Genomic DNA, 20,955 nt, shown 5'->3' with positions numbered 1-20,955 from the left:
AAAATGTGAATGGAAATGGGATTCTGCCTCCTGTGTTCCTGTTTCCCATACAAATATTTTAGATACCAAGTGTCACAATCCAGACTTCAAGAGGTGTATTTTCGTCTCTTAGGAGGAAGGGTCCCTGTTTTTGTTTCTCTAGGATCTAAAATGTCACAGAAAGCTTCATCCTTCAAACAGGATAAAAGCTCTTACTCCAGGCCACTCTTCAGGGCTCGGTAGACCTCTTCCATCCTTTTAGGCTGGGGTTCTTTGGGCGTGGTGCTGTTCTTATGGCCCAAGTTATGCATTTTCTTCACCTTTGCTTGGGGCTTCTTGAGCGCTGAGGAATTTTCAACAAAGGAGTTACACCTGCAAAATGAACATCAAAGGAGAAGAAATCCCTATAAATCAGAAATCTCAAAGGAGTGTAGCTTGAAGAAATCTTCTGATATTATCTCTGCTAGCAAAAAATGAATCTGCTTCTGTGCCTGCCAGTTAAAGGTCTGCATTTCTTTATGGGTTAAGAATCTGAGCAGCCTGGGCTATTTGCTTCCCAAGACATAAGTGCTTGTCTGGAAATGCAAGGCCAAGTCTGAGGCTCATCAGACATTTCTCTGTCCTACACTATACCTGTCCTAACTCACATTAGAGAGTCCATGAGAGAGCTGAGCTACATCCAGGTGCTAAACAGAAAGGGGAGCCCAGATAATCTCAGGTGTAAAGCCTGCAAGTCCTAAGGAAGACTGGGATTTGATTAAGAGAGTTTCTGGAGAACAGCATCACACCACTGGTCTTGAGTATGCAGTGTATGGCAAAGTGAGGACAGTTGTGCTGCATACAGGTGCCTCTTTGGGGACTTTGCTTTGTCAGCATCTAACAGCCATCATTGACTTGGGCTGACAGTGGGAGCCCTTTGCCTGCTGTTACTCCTCAGTTGCTAACTGGTGGTCTGGCACTGGGAGACTACACAAGTTAAAATCGATTGTAAAGTAGCCTCTGGGAGCATCCAGGACTGCATGGCTTGGGCATGCCTGATTCAAAGCCCTAAGTCCTGTGTAGCTAAGTGGCAGTGCACAGAAAGGCTCAGCAGCTAAGCTCAGGGAAACAGCTTTGTTTTGGATTCGTGGTGGTGCAGCAGTGAGAAAACTGTCTTTTAGGCAGCAGTGGTCTTAAACAGGAGATGATGGCAAGTGTATATGTGCAGTGTTCCTGCACATTTCACATGTTGAAAAGATCACTGCATAAGTTAAAACTGTTCTCTGAAATTCTCTCACAGCTCTGAGGCATGTGAGGAAGCCCTGCATTAATGGGGGAGAGGCAAACAGGCTGAGGGTAACACCTTAGTTATACAAAAAATATATAGAGACATTTTAGCCTAGGACATTTTATTTGGCAGAGAGTCAGAAAGATAGAAGTCCTCTCTCACCTCCTTTCCCCTTTCATCCCCTAAAGCCCAGAAGTCCCTTACAGCCTGATTTTGAAATTCCCCTTAGAGAGCAAGGGCACTTGCCTGGACCGTCTTTCCTGGAGCCCGCTGAAGCCAGCGAAGGACTGACTTCTAATAATCCCATTAGGACCTCCTGGGGAGAATGAATGTGATCCTATTGACATGATGTCAGGGAGCCTCGGAGATATTCCTGAAAAACAACAGAAAGCATGTCAGTGAGGGTGGAATTAGAGTAAAAGGCAGGCAGTGAGGCCAGACAGCTTGGTATCCATCCATGACATCAAGGGGTACCTGAACCCCACGAGGGGCTGCAAGCCAGGGCACAAATCTGTGTGCATTTCCACTCAAGACCAAAAGAATCCTATTTTAACTTCTGACTTCCAGCCCAGGGTCTACTGAAAAATGTATCAGAGACACAAAGAGGGTCTGGATGTGGGACTAGAAATCAGATGCTTCAATGTGATAATCCCAATTCCATCCCCAATTTCTGCCATGCCTGGCATGCTTCACCCCCAGCCCCAGCATCCCGATCTGTCCTGGGAATTATTATGGGAGCATGCAGAGCTCTTGGAGGCTCTCACCATCACTGCAAAGTGTGATTATACGCAATAATAATTTTAAAAAGGATTGATACATCACGAATGCCCTGCAGCTCCCTTTTGATCCTTGCTCCCATGGCTGCTCAGCCCAGGGGCTGCTGAGAAGGAAGACACAGTGGCTGTGTGTGCAGCCATGACATGCCATGAGAGGGATGCCCTCCACTGTGAAGAGAGAGGAGTAAACAAGCTCCAGGCACTGTATGCTCTGCATTTCATGTGTCTGGGGGGGAGGGGGAGGCTCAGCAGGGAGGAAGCCCTTGCCCTCTGTGTGCTCATTTCCAATGCCCAGCTTGGCATCTGCACTAAACTAGGATGATTTCAATCCATCCACAAATAAATAGCAGAGAAGTGCTACGGTTCACAGCAGCTCTGTCTGCTGCCACAAGGGAAAAGGGGGACACCTTTGTCTTCCTTTTCTTCTTAATCCACTGTTTTTCTTGTCTCTGCCCTCGGCAGACAATTAAATTGATTTTTCTGCTGGCTTGGTTTTGTGCTGCTCCGGTAAGAGGAATGGCCCCACCAATCTGTGAGGAGCACCATGGCCAACACAGGTCAGGCAGCAGGGCAGGGAGCAGGAGGAAATTGGGGATGTTGGAGAATAGGGTGCTGGTCAGCAGGTGCTGCCAGACACAGCTCCCCCATCCTGCAGGACCCATCCTCTCACTGCCTCCATCCTTCTTGGGATGTCAGTTCAGCTGATGACACCACTGTGGTGTGAAACGGACTGAGAAACTAGGCCAGCTTAAAAATAACCTGACAGAAAATGAAAAAGAGGGGTTTTAGCAGTTCTTTTCCATCTATTTTAAAAGCTGGACCCAGCCTGCCTCATGGCCCCAGTTCATTTCACTCCAGTAGCTGGGCTGAGGGATGAGCTTGGTAATGAAGCAGGGTGGTATGGCAGGGGCTGGAGCTGCCTGCAGGCAGTGGAGCTGATGTTCTGTGAAACTCTGACCTACAGGGCTGAGGGGGTGACAGCAAGTCTAAACCACCCTCTCATCCCCACAGGTCAGGAATGACTGAGAGTGCCCAATAAAACAGCCATTTGTGAAAGCCAGAGATCTACACTGTGAGCCTTCACAACTGAACATATTTATTAATGATAAGCACCAGAGCTACGTGGTGCTTGCATGGCAAACATTCACTGCAGAAAGCAAATATGTGGGGAAACATTGTGCACTGCTCAGTTATATTTAATTTGGAGTGTTAAACTGGGCAAATACTCTTTGGGGTGGCAGTAGGAACTACTATTTCTCTTTGGAGGAGACTGCATTGCCCAAGAAACAGCTTTGTCAGGAATATTTCTGCAAGAACACTGCCAGAAACACTTCTTCCAGTCCCAGCATTGCCAGCACTACTGCTAATGAGACATTTTCTCTATTGCACAACTCAACCAGAGTACATCTTCCTGTTTTGGAAGTGAGGGTGTCCCCCTGACTGAACAGCTTCAGAGATACCACACGGGGTGCAGTGAAAGACATTTTTCTCCTCCCCTGTGGATAGCGGGCAATGGTACTTCACCCTTCGTGTCCCTGCCTAGCCCAGATGCAGCCAACTCAGCTCAGAGAGTTTAACCACAGCAAGGATAAATCCCTGGGACACAGAAGCTGCTTTCAGGCAGAGCAGGACCATGAGTACCTGTGTTGGGCAGAAACCTACGGAAAGGGGAGAGCATGGAGGAGTAGAAAGGCTCTGGAGCTGCTGCTCCTCACCAACTCAGAAGATACCAGAAAATTCTCAGAAGATACTTTGGCTAACTCACACAGGGACAAACATGCTCCAGCCACAGCTGGAGGTACTTGAGTCTTTGCTCAATGAGAGCCCAAATTTGGCTCTGTACTCACCCCTGCATGCATAAGGCTCTCTGCACACCTCTGAGGGGCTGAGCTGTGCTGAGGCTTGCTGATACCTGGCACAGCACTTGCCAGAAGGCATTTTGCAGCTTCCAGGGTCAAACCTCACATCCCTATAGAAGGTAGAGAGTTTCCCTGGGTCAGCTTATGTCTAACAGTTCAAACTGCACAGAGAGCCACCTCCTGCGAGACAGAGCGGAAACCACCCGACCACAGTACTCTGGGGGCTGCACAGCAAGTTCCCTTTGGGTTTGCAAATAAACTTTAGACAATTAGGCTGCAATCTGCATGCTCCCATACAAGGATTTGCATCAAAAATCTGGTCCAGAGTGCCAAGGAGCAGAAAGAAAATCCCTTGCGAGTGTTCAGTACTTGCACAGCTTGACAGGATGATTAACACACACACCCTGACAACATCTGGAGACCTAGGAGGAGCTAAACAACACTGACAGTCAGAGGAGATTTAGCAGCATAAACACCAACAATTTCTCAAAAAATAAGAGATAAAACAAAACTTGAAGTTGGGTGCTAACCACAACTACACTGGCTATGAAAAGGGCTTTAGATTCAAAACTGTAGTGAAAATGCTAGCATCTTCTGCATGATGTCTCTTCTCTATTAACATGATCAGAACACTAATGGCTTTCACTCTGAACAGAATCTTAGTGTCCAAATGTGACTGTGCAGAAACACTGGAACTGTTTTGATTTTCTTTTCCTTTGGGCAAACTTAAAAAATAAATAATCTTGGAAAAGGAATGTACTTATTTATTTTCTTTATTTTGCTCAAGCACTCAGATGGCTTTGAAAGGCTTTAGTAGCTAAGACTATCCCCAAGATACTAGAAAAATGTGCAAGAAGTGCAATTGAAATAGAAATTGAAGACCTGCCTGGAGCTACTTTTGCTTTGCTTTTGCATAAAATGGTCAGAACTCAGAGCCCAGATAGGCTTGTGGCCTCTCCCTATATATTATATATAATCTTGGTGAATAATGTATGTTTAATTTCTGTACAGAAGAAAACTGAGATAAAAGGAGGTAGCAGTAGGAACTGGTGAAATCTCCCAGTTCTGTTCAGTTATTTTCCACTGGTCAGGATAAAGGTTGACTCTATTGCACCAACACCATCTGTCCTTAAGATTTAAACTAATATTCATAATATGACATCTCAGACACTTCCAACCAACCTCAGAAAATTGCAGACTCTGCATCAGCCCCTTGGCCCAGATTCACAGAAACAATGGCTGCATATGGGCACCGCATCGATGGATTATTAATGATACCCATCTCACAAATACACTTTGAGTGATGAGTATCTGTCATGTTGTTGTGACACTCTCTCTTGAGAGGCGTTTCTCTTCCTGCCTCTGAAACCATTCACAGGTCTCTCTGCTATCAACTACATAAACCTACCTCTGAATTTAATAATACAGCTGTATCCTGATGATCTGCATGGGTGCAGTTGCTAGTATAATTTCAGCAAGGCTCAGCCCCTGAGGACTCACCCAGCTCTCTTACTGACCTGATGGGTATCCCCACAGCTGAACACTGCTAAGGGCATTCTGGTGCTACGCCAAGGGAGCGATCAAGTTTCTCAGTCTACATTTAGCACTTATGTGATATAATGCTACTGTCTTCTACATGCAGCATAAATATTGCTCTCAATATAATGCAAGTTGCACATCCAAAATGATATTAAATGCTTCTGTGATTTGAGAGGTCCACTTCAGCAGTGGGTATAATGACTACACTTACACTTTTAAATCTATATAGTTAATGAACCAGGGATGTTTCATTTTAAAAGACAGCAGTCTCCTTACTGCTAATATAAGTATGCCCTGTGTAGAAGTATAATTAATATAATTAGTACAGCCCATGCTAAGTGCACAGCAGTTGAATGATGAGCCCATCAGTGAGTCAAGGGATAAGGTGAAATCCTATCAGTACTCCTCTGCCCTATTCGCTGACAGCTTGCAACACAGAATGGCAGATAATTGATGATGTCTCTGTCCCCAGGGAAATAAAAGTCCCCTCTCTCAGCTCTTCTTTCAGTCTGGAAATGGGGAAGCAGCTGAGCCTGAGCTAATGAGTGGGGAAGGGACAATCACTTTCACAGGGCTGCCCTCTCTTCATCACCCTCAGCATAGACCTCTACCTCCCACAGTACCAAAATATTTGGTAAACAGTGTTTGATTCAAGCTAAGAGGGGAAATTTAGGCTGAAACATATTTGCTAAATCTAATCTAACTTTTGCACAGCCTTTTTTTCTTTGCTTCTTCCCCATGACCAGTTTGGAGATGGTATTTTTTGCCTACCACATGACAAGGGGAAGTTGGTTTTGCTAGACAAGTGCTAACAGCCATGTAAAGCTGCAATATACAGTGGGGAGGGTGCCCTTGATTCCTCCTGTTCTGTGTAGCAGCTACAGTTATGGCTCCAGGTCTAGAATTTGCTGTAAGGTGTAAGGGAGCTGTCTGCAGCCGAGGCTTCGAGGACACTTTGGGATTATGTATAATCACTGATTAAATGGGAATGTGGGATAGGGCTGAGTGACTGAAAGCATCCTTGATCATCCTTTCTTCCTGTATTATTTCTTGTGTGATGCATGGTTCAAGGTCCATTCTGGACCTAAGGAGAGGCAATCCCTGCAGTGAGGTGGTTTGTATGTTGATTTATGATGGTCTGCAGGCTGCCTGTTAAAAATCAAGTGATAATTATCTAGGTTAGGGTGAGCTGAGGGGGTCCACTAACTAATGTGAGTGGATGGCTACAAAAGTCAACCAATTCTGTTTGCTGTGCTAGGAACATTTCTTACCTGCAAACCTGGGGTATGTCTGACAAAAGAGCTGATATCTTTGTGACTAATGAAAGGAAAGAACATTTTCCTCTCCCATCTATGCCAAGGTCTATATTCTGCTTATTGGGCTGGCTGACCTACAAAGGAGAAAAACTTTTAAATGCAATGAGATGACAATTAGGACCCTGCATCTCTCCAAAAGACAACCACAATAAGGGAAGGAACTGTTATGCCCTAATAGTCATGTCATCCTCCAAAACAGTCAATTCTTTCTGCTTTGCACTCATAAGCCCAAAGAGCAAAATTATATTCTAAAACTTACACATGCTCAGCTCAGTGCCAAGTTCATTCAGTGCACCTTCAATTCATGCTGCTTGCTTTCGTAGCCTAAGTCTAGTAATTTTTAATATTTGTTTTCCAACTTCTTCCTTCTGATTTAGCTGAATCACTTTGGCAATACAAGGCCAGCATGGCTAGTAGCCCAAATAACCACCTGGAATTTATGATTTCCATGCTTCCTAGGCTCCCAGAAGGTACAGAGGCATGCATCTTGGATGAGAAAGTAGACATCCTTTTGGGTTTTTAAACATAAAAATTTGACAGTGCTATGTGGATAAGAGTGCTCAGGAGCATTATAAAAACGTTCACAAGAAATTAAATTCTTGCACAAGAGTTTTTACACTTTCAGGACAAAAACTCTTAAGCATGGGTGAGCAGGCTCATAATTTCACGTGTCAGGAAGATTTCTGTGGGGTGGGGGTCTCCTGAAAGCACCTGTAGAAAGGTGTCTTCTGTTGGTCACTCGATTACACAAATTACAACTTCCATGGCACATTTTGTGTTTCCAACGATTGGGCTGCTCCTCCCTTGTGCAGGGCAGCATTTGCTAGAACTGTACAGACATGTGAGCTCCATCTGACGAACTATTCTTGGTTGCCAGAATAAAATAATGTGCATTTGTTCCACCCAAGTCCAAGGCTTAGAGATATTCCTAAATAGTAGCATATGGCTGCACCGACAGGCACACTTCCCAAGCCTACATCAGCCGGTGAAAGGCCAGCACACCCGTGAGCTCCACACATTAATTTTAGCGTACAGAATGAGCCACGTGGGCTTCCCCACATGGCTGAAGAGCAGTGCTGCACAGAGAAGGAGCTGCAGCTGAGATGGAGCCCCCTCCTTCAAACAAGACATGTGGGAGCACATGGGACACGCTTGGGTGGGCATCAAAGCCATTGGCAGCCACAGCACAGGAAGGAAAACTTCTGCCCCGCCTGTTGCAGCAGCAAGAATCTTCTCTGAGCCCACTGCAGCTTGTCCTGTCTCCCTGAGGTGGTCTCTTCCCTCACCATGGACATCCTCAGCACTGACTGTCCAGCAGGATCTCTCTGAAGGCTTGAGCAGACTTCTCACTGATGACTTTATGTCCATCAGGGACACTGCAGTGATTCCTGTATTAGCTGTATTTCAATACCTTCAATTCAGGTGGATTCTGTTCTTACAACGCACAAAGAAATGTTTCTGCAACTGATGCATCTTTTATAGTTCTTAAGCCCACAGCTGGGAGCTTTACTTTTTCATGCAGAAATCCCTGCAAGTGAGCACAAGGTGCCATTACCTGTTTCTAATAAATGAAAATGTAGTATTTCAGTACCAAATTTCAGCTTTTGTTTCAAATTGTAACAAGCCTTAGGAAAAAGACTTGTACTTTATGGCCTCATTTCTGTAAGAACATTTTAAATGTTGCATGTAAGAGCATTTTCAATTCAAATGCTAGTTCATCACTAGACACCCTGACCAGAAATACAAATTGTCTACCATCTGGAACAGCCCATGTTCTTCTTCTGCTCCTCCTACCCAAACTAGATGATGTACATGAACCTTTTTATTGCATAAAAAGCAACAGTAAGAAGAAAGCTAACAGTCCAGGTCAAGAGCACAATGGTAAAGTAGATATGGCTGTAAGTGCATAGAACCTGATAGCTGATGCTCCCACTGCAATATATTAGCTCCATATATTCTGTAAGTTATCTCTCATACCAGTCTAGGTACCAAAGTCAGTGTGAGGACTTTGCATTTAATTTTATTTTTATTGTAAAACATGTGTTTGGCTCTAATTCTCATCACCTCATAGAACACAGAAATAAGGATTGGCAGTGGCTAAGGTGAAATCACCACCCTTTTTGTCTCATACCACAGTTAGCCTTCCTCCTTCCCTTTTTGCAGCTACTCCTTCACAAGAGCTCTCAGTGCAATGCCCCCGTTTCTCTGTTTTTGTTGCCAGGGAGCCTCTGCTTAACGTCCCTTCAGAGAAAGACCTACACTGCACCTTCCCCTTGGTAGAGCTGAAAACCCAAGGAGAGGGAAATGCAAATGAGTTATTTCACTGTAATAAACCCAAGGAAAATAAACTTGATCCTAAATGGCTCCGCACACAACAGATGGGTTCGTGGCAGCTGACCTCCTTTTTTTTTTTTCAGTTCCAACATTTATTTCACACTGGTGGCTGGGGTGAGCATGCGCAGGAGCCCACATGAAGCCCTCCCTAATCTTGCTCCCTACAGCATTAGAGACATAGGGCAATCATATGCAGCTGGCATTAGCATAAATAAGCAAAATTTGTTTTTGTACTTATAAGTGTGGCTGAGGGATCAAAATCTGACCATCTAATTACATTTGATATTCATTTATCTCAAACCCACCCCAGTATGCAGAATTATCTTTGATTAGAAGTCAACTCCAATTCTACTCATCACTGATAATTCTTTATGTCAATGTAAGATTTAATTAAAAACGAAGTCCCACTGCCATTCCAGCGCTGGCAAATAATCTAAAGAAAAAGCACTTCTGAAACCCAGCTGAGAACAATCCTCTCATGCTTTAAATCCACCTTGCACAAAATCCCTAACAAGCGGTTCAGCAGAGTGGCCTGAGCACACAATTAACCACACTGCCATTCTGGCAGCACTGCACAGTCATAAAGGTGCAAGGCTTTGGGCAGCCCTGTTATCTATCCCTGCATCAGGAGATAAACTACGAGGAGCAATCTTGTGAGCAGTAGTAAGACTAGCAGGATGCAAAATAGGTTGTGGGAACTCCTCCAGCCAGGAGCAGCCTGGCTACTTCTCTACCACTTTTAGCATATGCCCAGTTGACCATAGATGTTGGGCAGAATTTTAATTTATTAGCTCAGACCACAAGAAGTGACCAACTGATTGCCCATTTTGGCAAGCATTTGCGTTAGGGGAGGCCTAGGAACCCATGAGTGCTGCGGGTGGTCTCCCTTGACCCTTACTGACTAACAGGAACATCTGAAGTAACAAGCCCAGGAGTCCATCTGAGCACAAGTGCAGTAAGACAGCCCTGATGTCAATAGATGCAGCTCCAGTGGGAGTCCTTTGGCAAAATCCATGAAGAATCTGAGCAGTGACCTAAATTTGCATGTCAAGTGTAAGCAGCACAGAGTGTCTTCACTTTCTCAGACTGTGCAAGGAAGGAATATAAAAATCTTCTGAGAGACAGGAGAAAAAAGCAATGGCTAGCAAAGTTGTCCTTGAGAATGCAGATTTCTTTAAATACTTTGCACCAATATTTTTGCTGCTTGACAACCCTCATTTAATGCAGATGGTAGCAACATGGGCAAGGACAGCAAGCTGAGGAAACCATTTCTTTGCATCTGCAGGAAAGTAAATGCATCAAGTAAACACATGCAGGATGGTTTGGATAACCAGTGGGCTGCTCTGGAGATTATTTGTTTTCCCTCAGCCAAGACAGACAAACTGGCTGTTCTCGGTATCCACTCCAGGTATGTTCTAATATAAGCATGAGTGAGCTAAATTAAACAAGTACGCCAGGCTTTTCATCCCTGAAAGGAAAGTAAAACATCATTGTTGTCAAATCCCTTCAGCCACTAATGAGATACAAACGCTTTGCTGCTCCTCTTTAAATACATGGGATTAGGGTGACTTAAAGCTCTGTGGATGTTTATATGATCATTCTATTTCCAGGAGTGTCGTAATGGCACACTGCTCCCTAAAATACTGTTCAAGATACACTGTTACATGTCCTAGGATGAAGATCTTTAAAGCTGGATGTTCTTTTCCCAGACATGAGCATTGCAGAAATGGATTTATTTACTCTTTTTGACACCTTACAAGAGTGGCCACTTAAAGAGCATTGCCATAAAAGTCCCGTGTTACTTCATTTACATTTGGCTATAGCATCTGTCTGAAGCTCTCTTGCAGTACATCAAGTAGCTGAACACTGCCCATGCACAACCAAGAATGCCTGTCTGCTCTGATGCAACTTGCTTGTCTCTTGGCTTCAGCTCATTTTCAAATTCAAAACTTCAGTCTTCTTACATACATTACTTCAATAAATTTTATTTAAAGTTATGGCAGAGTATATTATTCTCTTTGGCTACAGTATTTTAAGCTTCAAAAACCTCTTGAAGCCACAGGATATAAGAGTACATATCTAATACCATGAAACAGCCTAAAGTTCTCCCAAAATATCACTATTTTCTCTGGTCAGTGTCATTAAAGGATTTGTAAGAAGCATCTGAAAGAGCATAATGGGGTAAGGGTCTATGCTAGGGTCCCTCTTGGGAAAAGCTTGTGTTTGTGACACTGGTGCTGGAAAAAGAGGGCTGAGGACCAATAAGGCAGCTGAGCAAAACACAAAAGGTGATAGCTGTGTGCAGACTTGCCACAAGACACAGCTATCCTAACCCTGTCCCACACAGTTATCTTATACCAGGTATCCACAAAAAGAGCAGAACAGCTTTATAGACACACAAGTGTTTACAGGAACCACTTGAAAAAACATCTAGAGTTTTAGGCAGACCTTCTCTCCTTGCCACCACTTTGTGAAACCACATTTCATTTCAACACTTATCAAGATGACTCAACAATATGCAACTGGAGCCCAGAAAGCCAGCAATATTCTGTGCTGCATCAAAAGCAACATGGGCAGCAGGGTGAGGGACACTGCCCCTCTGCTCTGGTGAGACCCCATGTCAAGTACTGCATCCATGTCTGGGGCCCTCAGCACAGGAAAGACATGGACATGCTGGAGTGAGTCCTGAGGAGGGCACAGACATGATCAGAGGGATGGAGCACCTCTCTTAAAAAGACAGGATGAGAGAGTTGGGGTTGGTAAGCTGGCAAAGAGAAGGCTCCAGAGAGACTGGATTGTAGCCTTTCAGTACTTGAAGGGGGCTCATAAGAAAGATGGGATCCAACTCCTCAGCAGGCCCTGTAGTAACAGGACAGGGGCAATCTTTTAAACCTAAAAGAGGGTAGATTTAGACTAGATAAAAGGAAGAAATTATTTACAATGAGGGTGTTGAAACACTGGAAAATCTACAACAGAGCAGCTGCAGATGCTCCATTCCTGGAAACATTTGAGGTTGACTTGGACTCTACATTGAGCAAACCTGGTCTACTGGAAGGTGCTCAGGATAGGGGCAGGATTGGAACTAGAAGGATAGGGGCAGGATTGGAACTAGACGGCCCTTAAAGGTCCCTTCTAACACAAACCATTCTACAATTTTGAGTTTCTCAGCACAGAAAAACTGTTCCCTCTTGTCTCTGCAATGGCTTTCTGCTCCTTGGGGCAAAGGAGGTTACGCTGAACAGTCACTGGCACAGTTCTGGTTTGGCCCAGAAAGGACTTTCTTACACAACTACTGGGCATATTTTGGGAAGCGTGGACCAAGGATCATTCCCAAAGCAGTCCTGATGTACTTCTCTCCTCTGAAAGGCAGGGGAGCTTAATGCCATAGATACAGGCTGGTCTGTGCCTGCTGCTGTTTCTGCCCAAAAACATTCACAAATGTCTGTAGTTTGCTGTCACAGACAAAGCCAATGCAAACCGGATGAAACCTTAAATCTATAGCAGGTAGATCTAGTCAGGGTTAATTGATAAGTTTAATTTGTAGTGGACATTAAAAAAAAAAACAAATCCTGAGTTTAAAATGCCATATCCTCCAGCTATGCTATAGGATTAGTTACCATGTGAGTTTTCTACACACAGAGACATTACAGATAAACAGAGCTTGAACCAAAAAGATCTGACAGGGCTTTTGTCACTGAACTACAAGGTAATTATCTTGTGTAACTTTTCATTACACAAATTAAGGCAGTGCATCTTGGCACATCCCTGCTATTCCACAGTATGCCATTTAAAAGAAAGATCTACTGGGGCCATTGCAGGTTAATGACAAGCTTTTAGGAATGACCCCGTACCTTGTCCTCTGCTGCCCTTCCTTTCTTCTTTCCTTCTCTGTTGATTTCTGCATTTTCCTATTCATGTCTTATTAACAGACCATCATTAAGGATATAGGAAAAGGAGGATATTATGGCTTTTCATGAGGATGGAAAATTATTTTGCCCCTTTGCCAATGGAGGCAATTGTCTTCCTCAGCTGGTGGCAGCATGGCATGCCCACAAGAAATACAGTGCCTGGAAGAACCCTGTGTACAGGGTTCAGTTTAAGATAGGAGTTGCTACACTGGATCCACTGCTGCCACCTTCTCTACTAGGAAAGATGAGTGTTTTCTTTTTAAGGGTAGAGCTAGGAGAGAATGGGAAAAAAGCAACCCTTTGCTGGTTAACTGCATATGAAAAGCCATCTAACATTCAGAGAACTTCTGTTTTCAGTGTAGGGCATGGAAATCAAATGTATTGAAAGTACTTCCAGTCCAGCACCTGCATGACAGAACAAGTCTTTGTGGTCCAGCTGTCATCTGGGGAGATGATGACAACATCTCCCTCTGATTTCAAAGAAAGCAAAACCCTAGTTTATGCAGGCAGAATTTTAAGCTGATTATTCTCTGGCCTCAGCTGAGTCTTAGCATTTTAATATAGCTTTGGTTTGGTTTTGTGTAGTGCAGATGACTTACTGCAGTGAGCAACTCCAGCTCCTGGCTTTATTAATCTGAACATCTAATAAACTAAACATTCTTCTCTATTTTAGCAAACATCTCTTCTCCTACACAAGATTTTATGTATATCTAAGTAGATGTGACCTGCAAGTGCCACAGTGAATTCAAGAAAAAGCCTTGTGAATGAATCCAAGAGCACCTCACAGCCAACTCTTCCAATGCCAGCAGGACTTCTTTGTGAAAACCTAAGTCCTTCTTTGAACTAACAGAACACTGTTTTGTGGACGTACTGAATGAGACAAGGAAAGGGCAGTCAGTCATGCAGGGCAACACATTACACACTTAATTGAGCATTGGCAACAGCACTGTCACCCACTGACGTGCCTCTGTGGTTAGGAAAGTGCACAGGTTGCTGCCATGATCCAGCAATGCTTACAGGGGTGACCAGAGAAAAAGGTGTGTCCATACCCAAGGAGACTCATTGACTACTTGCAGGGATATTAGGGCACAGAGCTGTAACATACACTACTATTTCTGTACCACAGTTGAAAAGTTTTAAAACCAAACATTTTAAAATTAAATACTAACAGAGGATGTTGACCTGCTTAATTATGGAGAATACATTGTTGCAATGTGATTTCCTGTTTCACCTATCCCAACTTCTCAGGTGTGCCAACCTTCCCCCTCCCCCTCTTGCCTTCCTGCCTAAGAGCTGTCCATCAATCTTAACATTCCAGCAAGGCGTCGTGTGGTTGGCAGAAGTTCAAAAGATGCCCCTCTGGTCTGGGTTCATTGGCCTGTCCAAGCGTCTGTATCCCTTGAGCCTTCCCCTCCTCACACCTGGTTGGCCCTCACTTGTCCCACCCCTTGTCCCCGGGGCTTAAAAGGACACGAGACCATGTGGGCGGGAGTTCTATTGTGAGCTGTTACCACATTCAGAAGTCTAGCACCCTGAAATAAAACTCTGGATTAAGACTCTACGATAGAACCCGCTCCTTTTCTCTTCACTGTCGCCTGAACCTTTTCCACCAAAGGTAAACTGAGTTCCTACTTTGCCTGGATTTGTTCCGAGTGCCCAGCTGCAGCATCCAGCCAGCCAAAGGTATCTCTGGGGTAAAATACCACAGCTGCAGCCTTTGGTCCAGCAGTGAGGGCTAGATGAAGCCAGGCACGACACACCCAGAAACATCAGGACTAATATTCTATAATACATTTTCCTTCATGTTATACAACAAAAAAATGCCTATCAGACTTTGAATACAGAGTGACACCATCTGCCCTGCCTGCAGCAGTATCACAGACCACTGTCACCATCTCAAGCTCAAGCACAAGCCTTGATCCTCAAGGCTTCTAAGGCATCCTCAAGGGGTGCATTCGCTACAAGCAAAAGTTTTATTCCTCTGTTCAGAGTCAGACTTCTAGCGGATGCAAGACAAATCTGACAATGAAGAAAGACACCTCACTGAGGCACAAATCAAGCAGTTTTGGCTTGTCAGACAGAAAGATGTTAATTTGAGGAAAGAGAAGGGAAGTTCAGGTGTTCAACCTTGCATGGTCTGTTGAAATATGAACCTTCTGCCACTATGTACAGATGCTTATTTGCCTGTCTCTTACAGATTTCACTGAAAATGAGTTCCTTCTTTTGGTCAGCTCAAATACAAATGTATAAATAGTAAAAGGTAGGGTTGGTCTAGACTGGTGTTTTGCAGAGGCAAAGGCACAAGCTAAAACCAGAACCTTGGTGATGACCAGATAGATTTGCTCTGCTGCAACTGCTTTTTGGAGTTAATGGATGACTAGAAGTTTTCCTGTTGATAAGGCTTTTCAGGACAAAACCATCTACAACAAATCTCTGGGCGTTGCAGCTAGATGAGGTTTTTTCATTTAAACAAAAGAAATAGGTTGATTACAGAAGGGATTATTTGAAACAGTTCTGGTGTTACTGAAGGGTTACCAGCAGGCTGCACAACCTGGAAAGCAATAGCTGCTGCTGCAGCTAATCAGGCTGTTTGAGGGCCCAGACAGAGGGCAGGCTGTGAGCAGTGGGACAGCAGTAATGAGATGGTTGGCTCTGCCAGCCAAGGTCAGCTTACTGGAGGCATCAGAGACCAGAGAGCTTCTGATGCTCTAAAAGGGCTGGAAGATAAAATGTATTATTGTGACTACTTCATGTGTTGCACTGGTTCCAGGGAGCTGTCAGCTTCAATTTGTTCCTCCCATTGAAAAGAAGAAAGATGCTCGCATACTTCTGTGCTAATCCGTCATTTCTTTTATGCTGGTCGGGAAGTAAAAATTACAGGATACCCTTGCAACATAAAAAGACACAAGAAAAAGATAACTTTAGGAAAAAAAGGCCAGTTACTTCTTCTGTCATGCTTAGAGGACTCACTTCTTGAGTCCACTGGGTGCAGAGCCTGTATGCAAAGAACAAGGCAAGGTCTGTACCTGTGGCTACCAAAAAGCAATTTAAGTACACCATAAACCTGCCCTTCTCCACACCTCCCAAATCCTGTGGGGCAGCATGTATTGAGACTGTCATTTTTTATCATGGCTTGGCTCCTGGCAGCTCCCTAATTAACCTGGATGGGACTAGAGAGGTGGAATCTTCTTTCTTCCCAAACAGCACCAGACCCAGCAGCAAAAGCACTTCAAAGCTAGAGCTGAAGAGCAAAAATTCAAGGGATTTAATCCAAATCCCCTGGATGCAGACTTGTAGTGATAGGAGAAGGGGTAATGGTTTTAAAATATAAGAGGGCAGATTTAAGCTGGACATGAGAATTTTTTCTTTTTACAATTAGGGTGGTGAAACACTGGCACAGGTTGCCCAGAGAGGTAGGTGGTAGATGCCCCATCTCTGGAAACATTTAAGGTCAGGTTGGACAGGTCTCTGAGGAACCTGATCTAGTTGAAGATGTCCCTGCTCAATGCAGGGGGCTTGGACTAGATGGCCTTTAAAGGTCCCTTCCAACCTAAGCCATTCTATCATTCTGTGAAGGTTGAGATAAAACTGGTAAAACAAGAGCTGAAGGTTGTTTGTCCCTAAGCTACCAGATGGGGATAACGACAGCTGCCAGAGAAGATTACCAGGTACCCACTGCTTCCTTTCCCCTTGAAATACCTGCCTGGAGGTATTCCAGGTGCCAGAGCACCAGCTTTATGGGAAGGGACAGGACAGGATTAATCCCCAGCCCAGCCACACAGCCTACGAGGGTGCAGATAAGTGAGGGCATGAGCAGCATTTGCACTGAGAAGCAGAAATAAAGCTGCAGAAGAGCTGTGGACAAGAAAACACAGTTTCTGCTTTGATTTGGGGCATGTAGGGAAGGGACAGCCACGGAGTTCAAACTGAGCTGACTGTCCAGCCTTAGCTAAGCCATTCCTGACATTAGACAGAGAGCTATAATATGATCCAGTTTATTACATCCAGGGTTGGCTTTTGCTGCCGACCTTCTTCCAGCTCTCTCATGGGGAGCTGGCAAAGCCCATCAGGCCATTCCTCCTCCAGCCCTGCTCACAGACTGCCCTTTGCCCTGGTGTAACCGAACAAAGGACAGCATGGGAAACAAAGATGTTGGCAACTTAAATTCTCATTGACACTGGGATGTGTTTAATGTGCAGCCACCACGGTTTGTAAAGTCTTCCAGGGCAAAATTGCTTCTGCTCTCAAAAGACTTCACATTTGACTTTAAATTCCAAGTGGGCCCAGTTCTTTCTCTCTGCCTGCTAAAGGGGCAAGCACATCTTGGAATCAATGCAACAATCAGTGCAAAACTAGTGGAGGGGAAAAAAATTCAGTGTGTGCTCTTCCTGATTAATTTTGAAAATCTCTTAGTAAGAAACTCCTTTAGCAACCTCCCTTTCAGAAAATCAGCAGGCACTCTAAGCTGAGTGAACAAAAAAATTACCTCCAAGCTCCTGCTAAGCGAGAAAATAACCATTTTCCCCCCTCCCATTTTGTTAATAGAGTCATCCAGGAACCACACAGCTTCAAAGCGATGTGACAGGCCCCTATCTGATACTAATTCACATCCCAGCCCTCTCTAACAAGCCCGTGCCAGGAGCGTGTGTTCAGGCATTGCTGTCCTCACTTCCTTCCCAGTCTGCTTTCAGCTGATGCTCTGTGCAGGCTGAATGGCCACAGACACAAGCTGTCTATCTCCCAGCTGCTCCCAGCCTAGCTTGCCTGATGAAAACTACCCCAGTTAAGTGGGTTGTCTGGGAGCAGCTTGTCACTGCCACATGTATAGCATCAGGAAAAAAAAAGTGTCAAACCAGCCATCCCTTTTTTGGAAAAAGCCAATGCTGCTTATAGCTCTCACTCCCACTTCCCCCAGCAGGAAAGCAAGGCGGCTTCCCCAGACCTTTCCCAGCAGTGCACTTTGTGTGGAAGTTACCTTTCTGCCTGTTTGGGTTTAAAAATATCAAAGAGCAAAAGGTAACCCTGCATGGCATGTAAGCATGCCACTGTGAGCTTGGTACCACTCTTAGCCCAAGTGTTTGCTCTGTGATACAGGTGAATAAAATGGTCATGTGCCTTGAAAGCACAAGGGAAGAAAAGCACCTTTTTCACTTACAGATGCTCCTTCACAAACCACACACTTTTCCACTTACACATTCCCAAGCATTTAAGAAATATTAATTCTGCAGCAGAAAAAGCTCTAAGGTATAACTGTACTGTTGTTCTAGAGAGGAGTAGCAACATGCCAAAGCTAAGTGCTCTGTTCCTTATGCAGGATCCTGGAAAGAAATTCAACATGCTGCTTTTTAAAAACAATACAAAACAAAGAAAACCCCCAAAGCCCACACTTTGTCAACGAAATGCTGCTTGGATGCCAAAGTTAAACCAGCATCGGGTTATGAATGCTGGGATTGTCAAAGTTCACTTTGCACAAGTGCTTATCTGCACTTGCAGGCAGCACAGACACCATCTTAAGTGACTGTCCTAATCTTCAGTTGCTAGCTTAGAAAACACTGGATTTATGGGAAAAAAGGAAACTTTGCTTCCTTTAGACTCCCACTGTGCAACATATATACCCACCCACACTCATTTAAACGTGGAACAATCTGTCACATTTGCCCATTTTGGTTATAAAGCAGGGCTCTGAACCCATCCCAGTGGATACCTTTCTGAGTCTGGCCACACAAACCACATCACGTTGTATCTCTTCCCACTGTGTGAAGATCTCCAAGACAGCTGGGCAACCAGCACAGGAATCTTTCAGGACATACACCTTCCTCCTGTCTCCTTCCTTAAGCTCTCTGTTTGGATATGCTCCTACTTTTGTTTATGCAGGAGAGGGATACTTGTGAAACCTAATTAACCACTGGAGAAGATGATGTTTCTGTTTGGAAGCGTGTTCCCTACCCGGGGCTCCAGCTGCGTGACAGCAGCTCAAACACAGTAATTAAAATGAGTGTGGCTGGATGCATGGCCAGATTAATGAATGCTGAAATTACACTGGGAATACACTCAGCTCTTCCCAGCGAGACGGATGAAAGGGTGCAAAGGCAGCATGGCCACAAGCACACAATTTCCAGAAAGCGTTTTGAAACTTTGAATGAGAGAGAGCAAAATGCTCGGCTAACACAGCAATAGAAAGACCAGTCACAGGATTAGGGTGACCTTTTGTAACCAGGGCATTCAAAGGTAAACTGAAGAGCAATGCCAGTGTGTAATGGGTTTGCATCAGTCCTTGGGAACGAGCCAGAGGACTGTAAAGGGAACTTAAGAGGGTCTAAGCTCTCCTCTAACCAGTAATACCATAAAAGCCCTCTGGAAATAGAAAGACAAGACCTAAGGAAACGCCGAGACTTTTTTATGGAAACAGGGCTAAGCACTTCCACGCTCTGTGAGAATATATTAAGCCAGTTTCATGTCCCTCAGCGAACACCCACGTTCAAGATTTTCTTCACAATCACAGCCCAAAACCATGCCCGGGACGCCCCAAAAGAGCATCTCTGCCCTTCTCAAAACCTTGCCGCTGCCGCCGGCAGCTGAGCGGGGTCGGGACCCGCTCCTGTGAGCGCGGCTCTCCAGCCCCCCAGCCCCGGAGCTGCGCTCGGCCACGTCCCCGCTCGGCAGCGCCCCTTTCCTTCCTTCGTTCCTTCCTTCCCCGCGGGCTCGGGCCCCGCACCCCTCCGGGAGCCCGGCCGGGTACCTGTTGCTGCCGCGGCTCACAGCCCGCTCCGGGACGCCGCTCGCCCGCCGCCGCCCAGCGCTCCTCGGGCACCGCGGTGCCCCATCCCGGGCGGCAGCGCCCGCAGCTGGAAAACTAACAAACAGCGAATAATAATTTCTAAAAACAAAAAGGATAAAATTAAAGCTTTAAAATGAAAACAAAAAATCAAAAATGAAGAGAAGCGAGGACAGCTCGCCTCCCGTCGCCGCGCACCGCCGCTCTGGCAGCGAGCGAAGCCGCTGCCGGCTTTTCCTTGCGGAGCCGCGGCGGGAGGGAGGCGGGGGCGGAGGAGGCGGCGGAGGCGGTGCTGCTGCCGCCCGCCCCCACCCTCGGGCAGTGCGGGGGTGCGGAGCCCCCCGGGCTTGGCCCCGCGGGATGCGGCGCTCCCGGTGCCCCCGTACCTTTTTGGGAGAAGCGGCTGTGCTGCTCTTCCTTTTTTTCGCTCGATGCGTCTGGCCCCTCAGGCCGTTTGTCCCAAAGGCGGAACATCTGCAAAATCCCTCTGACCCTTCCCGCCTGGAGTGGGGCAGGGAACGGGCTGCCGCCGCCTGCCTTGCCCGCGGCCGGTGGACCACTCGCTGCAGCCTCCGCTGCCGTCGGGAGTGTGTATGAAAGCTCTAAATTTGGATGTTGGGCGGGCTGAAGACAGCAGTTAAAGGCGAATATAAATGAAAGAACATTGCAATGAATGGACCTTGCGTTTCTTCCTTTAAGCATCTTTTCTGTTACCTCAAGAAAAAATAGGCCGTATTTTCCCAGAGACTGTGAGGTATTTTCTTCAAATGTAGTGTTCCTTCCAAAATACATAGTCTTATTTACTATCAATATATCTCTCTAGAGAGATACGGATTTTGCATATATTTGTTGCTACCTTTAGGACTTCATTTCTCTTCTGTGACTTTTTTTTAATACTGGACTTTACATGAGCCAACAGAAGTACCAAACATACGTTGTATTTTCTATATGATTTGCTGTTCCTCTGCCAGCATTTAAAACTGTTGTAGGGTCCTTCAAACAAGGTCTCCCTTGTGCCTCTTAAACAGCTGCAAGTGGCTCTTTTTTGGGGGAAGAGGGAGTGAGGGGCAGAGGAAATCCCTGGCAAATCTATGGGGTTGGTAAATATACACAATTTACCAAGGAGGCTTGAGAAGTCAATGCTGATACCCTTCCCATATCCCTGCATCTTTCCCCATTTGGGTCAGGATAGGTAGACTCAC

General features: G+C 45.3%; 1 protein-coding gene across 2 annotated transcripts in view; it reads right to left on the bottom strand.

Moving 5' to 3' along the window:
* The window catches only part of RIPOR2 (RHO family interacting cell polarization regulator 2), a 53,101-nt gene extending 32,806 nt beyond the window's left edge, over window positions 1-20,295 (bottom strand). For both annotated transcript variants that reach the window (XM_066560949.1, XM_066560957.1), the window contains exons 1-3: window positions 20,140-20,295; window positions 1,493-1,619; window positions 196-351 (exon numbers count right to left, since the gene is read on the bottom strand). In XM_066560949.1, coding sequence (XP_066417046.1) covers window positions 196-351; window positions 1,493-1,619; window positions 20,140-20,227 — 371 coding nt within the window. In that variant the 5' untranslated portion in view covers window positions 20,228-20,295. The remainder of the gene's footprint in view (window positions 1-195; window positions 352-1,492; window positions 1,620-20,139) is intronic.
* Window positions 20,296-20,955: the final 660 nt, after the last annotated feature.

This window comes from Molothrus aeneus, chromosome 1 (genome assembly GCF_037042795.1).
Source record: "Molothrus aeneus isolate 106 chromosome 1, BPBGC_Maene_1.0, whole genome shotgun sequence".
NCBI lineage: Eukaryota > Metazoa > Chordata > Aves > Passeriformes > Icteridae > Molothrus > Molothrus aeneus.
Note: the sequence above shows the minus strand (reverse complement) of the source record. Positions and strands in the feature narration are given on the sequence as shown.